Here is a 4,048-nt window from a genome sequence, read left to right as displayed (position 1 = left end):
GCCCTTGCTTGTTCTTATTGTTGCCGTTGTTGCCCTTGGATTCGCGATTGCCGTTGCCCTTGTTGCTGCGTCCTTTTTTCCCGTTGTTTGAGTTACGGTAGGGATAGTCGCGCTTCGAATTTCCCTTGAAGGCGACGTTGACTGGAAGGACTGTCCCAGCCTTCACTCGGCCATCTCGCAGATCTTTTTGCTGGTCGCGACACTGACGAATGTTGTGCCGTGGGCGATCACAGTACGAGCAAATATTAGCGTTGTCTCGATCATGAACGCAGGCGGTCCAGCAGCATCTAGAGCTTGCTCACCCTTGGTTGCGGAGGTCTCCGGCTTGCCCTTGTCCAGGGTGTAGCGCTCTTGAGCTTGGAGGTCTCGGACCTTGCCTTCTATGCTCTGCTTGAGGTCTTCATACGGGATATACTTCCGCTGGCCTTTCCAGATGCGAAGATCATGTTTCCACGACTTGGGCATCGAGTGGAACAGGTAAATAGACTTCTGTCCCTCAGTCATGGACCTACTCTTGGGCTTCTACCAGGTCCGATTGCCCGAAGCCTCCATTCCCTACACTGCCTTTGCAACGCCCGACGGCTTCTACAAATATCTCGTTACTCCAATTGGAGTACCTAGCAATCCTTCATGCTTCAATCGCCTAGTTCGGCGCATCTCCACAGACCAACAGGACTTTTGTCACTACTTCGATGATATTTTCGTTCATACTCCAACCGGCTCGATTAAGGATAAATTGGCAACGTTGGAGAAGGTTTTTGTGCGTTGCAAGGAGCAGCAGCTGTTTATCAAGCTGTCTAAGTGCACATTTTGCGCGACGGAGATCCCTTGCCTCGGCGAAATTATCGACAGGGAGGCGTTCGTATCGATTCTGAGAAGGCAGCGCTCATCCGTAGCTGGACAAGTCCTCGGACCAAGCAGGATCTTCAATCCTATTTAGGAACATGCCTCTATGTCCTGCGCTTCTGTCCCGATTTCGCAGCTCTCAGCGTTCATCTCATCGATATGCATGGTTTAAGCTTGGATTTTCTCGAAAGTCTAGCGCCTAGCTCAAGACCCTCCTCTCCAATCATTCTCTCGAACCGGACTTCTCGAGACCGTTCCTTGTTAGCATGGACACCAGTGATTTCGCTATAGGTGGTTACCCTTTTCAACTTGCAGACGATGACACGGAGCATATGGCGTCACAAGTTCTCTCTAGCGGAAACTGCTTACCCGACAAGAGAAAACGAATTGCTTGCAGCTCTACACGCCATGAGACTATGGAAAGTTTATCTCATCGATCAACCCTTTTTTATCAATACCGACCACAACACTATTAAGAGTCTACTGACGCAGCAGTCCTGCTCACAGCGTTTGGCACGATGGCTAAAGATGGTCCAACCCGTTTCAAATGGTTGGCAGGGTCAACTAATGTACTATTTCGCGAAATCCGTCCTGGTCAGACGGAATTTCGCGTGCGGTGAGCCTTCATGCAGTTCTGCAGGCATTGACAATGCCAACTACCGAGCAGGGGGCGCGCACGCTGCTTTTCCAGCGACCCAAGTCCTCTAGCATTCCGGCTCAATGAAAGAGAAAATATGCGGCGGATCCTTTTTTCGGACCCATCTCGGGGGCATTGACCAAGCCGGAAGCACCAACTCCTGCCAGGCTGTCCAGTTCTACGCTGTCAGAGAGTCTTCTGTATGTCCAAATCAATTCGACCTCTCCTCGACGACGCGGTGTACCAGCAGACCCAAATCTACGTAACCAAATTCTCTACGAAGAGCACGATTCGTTGACGCGAGGGCATTCCTGGCAGTACAGGACGCGCTTACTCGTTGCAGCTAAGTTTACTGACCTCGTATGTTTGGAGATATCCAAAGATATGTGTCATCTTGTGAACGGTGTCAGCAAAATAAATCACCTCGTGGCAAATACCACGGGCATCTGCACCCCCTCGATATTCCGCAAAAGCGATGGACAGACATTAGCATGGACTTCTTTATTCAGTCGATTTTTAGTGATAGAGAAGCAAAATTTACCTCAAAACTGTGGACTGACGTAATGCGTCTTCAGGATACTCAATTACGTCTAAGTCCCGCTTTCCCGTCATCTTCAGACGGTCAGTCAGAAGTTACGAACAAGTTCGTCTTGGAGTTCCTACGTCACACCCAATAGACCACACCAGACCGACTGGGATGGTTTTCTCCCATTTGCCGAATTTTCCTACAACCCTCGACCTTATTCTGCAATCGGCATGTCTCCATTTGAGGCCGATCTCGGCTACGTCCCTCGATCGGTGCTCGATCGGACGCTGCCAACCAACCCCAAGGCCTCTTCGGACGCGCCCAAATCCACCGAGCACCAGCAACTACTATTGTAGAGGTTGGAGATGCAATGGATTCAGCACAGCAGCGTATGTGCACGGCGTTTGACCGCAATTGCCAACACTTAGAATTTTCTATCTGCCAGGAAGTCCTACTCGACAGCCAAAATCTCGATCTCGCGCATATCGGAACCACTGGTCGACGTAAATACACAGCCTGTTACCTGGGACTGTATCCAGTTGAGGCGAACACCAGATCTTCTCGATATCGGCTTCGGCCAAAGCAAAACGAGAGAGGCGGACGACCTCGCTCGGCAGGAACCAGCTCTATTAGCACCAAGGGAAGCTTTCAAGCTTTCCTCATCACAAGCTTTAGGTTTCGAGCTGCTACTGCAATTGAACAGCTTCAACACATTCACGCGCGCACCTTCTAACCAGTGAGGTATCCAACGCGCCGTGGACTTCTTGCAGATCTTGTTAATCTTGACTGTCACGGTGCGGCATCCGTCACGCTGGCAGCGGCAGACGAACCACAGATCGACACCATAATCCGCGGTGACCTCCCTGCCGCGGGGGATCTCCTTCGTTATCATCACGACAACCATGGTGCGCTGTCCGTTGACGACCTCCACGAACTCGTCCTTGGACTTGCACGAGTAGTTTACGAACGTCATCAGGCCTCCCATACATTCCGCGTTGATCGCCGCAGGATGGGGAGCGTTGACATCCCAGGATACTGCCTCATCGCGAGGTGGTAGCCGGTGTTGCGTGGCGATCATATGCTCCATTTCACCTAGGTACCAACCAAGCAATACGCCAGCATCGATGTCCTCGGCGACAACTGCGCCCAGCTCCAAGGTGCGTACATTGCGACCCAAGTGCACTTGTCAGTCTCGACTAACCCTTTCCAGTACTTGCCGTCGAATGGACAGCAGTTCACATTGCAGAACAGGTTCATCGAGGAGTTGCGGCAGAAGCCAACGCGGCACGGCGACGAGCAGTCGCATCATCCGACGTACGGCACATTTTGAAACGCCGTGGCCATTGGTTTGAACTGCTCGCGAAGGTGAGCAACACGGCTCGACCGCCGAGCAGGGACAATCCCATCAGACGTATGCCAGGCATTCGACGGTGGCTTGGAAGAATACTCAAGTGCATGGAGCCCTACGGGCTGACCACAGGACGGCCACGCTGTTGGTCCTTCCGATGCATGCGAGAGGACGGTACAGCAGCTTGGCGACGGTGCTGCGTCCCACAGTGGTGGTTGTGCCAACGTGTCGCACTTGTTCTCATGCATACAGGTGATCGCAGTGGCGTCTCGAGGAGTACAGGCGAGGAAGTGGTGGGGCTGACTGGGCATCGTACCGGCAATGCAATCGGTGAGCGCCGGAGTAGTCTTTGCGTCCATGGGTGGCGCCGGGCACTGCACATCTCTCGATAACCCTACCAGGTTGTACTTTTGATTTCGAAAGGAAAAGCCAGGGAGGAGTCGATGCTCCGGGGGAAGCGAGGTCGTCATTCGCGATCTTGTCACGAATGCAGCCGGAGCCGTCCTTGGTACAGTGATGCTATTGTTCTGAGTGTTCGGCGGCGTGTTTTCGTAGTCACTGGAGTCATTGATACACCGCAGCTTCCAGTGACGTGAGGAGTGAGTCAGGTGAACCATCTCCTGCAGACATGATGTATATGAGATAACTGCCAATATACTTTCATCTTCAGCGAACACTCGCCTTTTTTTTT

The 4,048-nt window shown here is 52.3% G+C and overlaps 2 protein-coding genes across 2 annotated transcripts; both read right to left on the bottom strand.

Moving 5' to 3' along the window:
* Positions 1-2,460: 2,460 nt before the first annotated feature.
* PPTG_04660 (hypothetical protein) lies at positions 2,461-3,096 on the bottom strand (the record flags this gene model as incomplete). The annotated part of the gene is made up of 1 exon (XM_008896919.1): positions 2,461-3,096. One exon carries the CDS (start codon positions 3,094-3,096, stop codon positions 2,461-2,463), a length of 636 nt encoding a protein of 211 aa, XP_008895167.1.
* A 218-nt stretch (positions 3,097-3,314) lies between these two features.
* PPTG_21448 (hypothetical protein) lies at positions 3,315-3,716 on the bottom strand (the record flags this gene model as incomplete). The annotated part of the gene is made up of 1 exon (XM_008897458.1): positions 3,315-3,716. One exon carries the CDS (start codon positions 3,714-3,716, stop codon positions 3,315-3,317), a length of 402 nt encoding a protein of 133 aa, XP_008895706.1.
* Between the last annotated feature and the right edge of the window lie 332 nt (positions 3,717-4,048).

Source organism: Phytophthora parasitica (genome assembly GCF_000247585.1).
Source record: "Phytophthora parasitica INRA-310 unplaced genomic scaffold supercont2.5, whole genome shotgun sequence".
Lineage (NCBI taxonomy): Eukaryota > Oomycota > Peronosporomycetes > Peronosporales > Peronosporaceae > Phytophthora > Phytophthora nicotianae.
The sequence above is the reverse complement of the archived record's forward strand: the minus strand, read 5'-3'. Positions and strand labels throughout refer to the sequence as shown.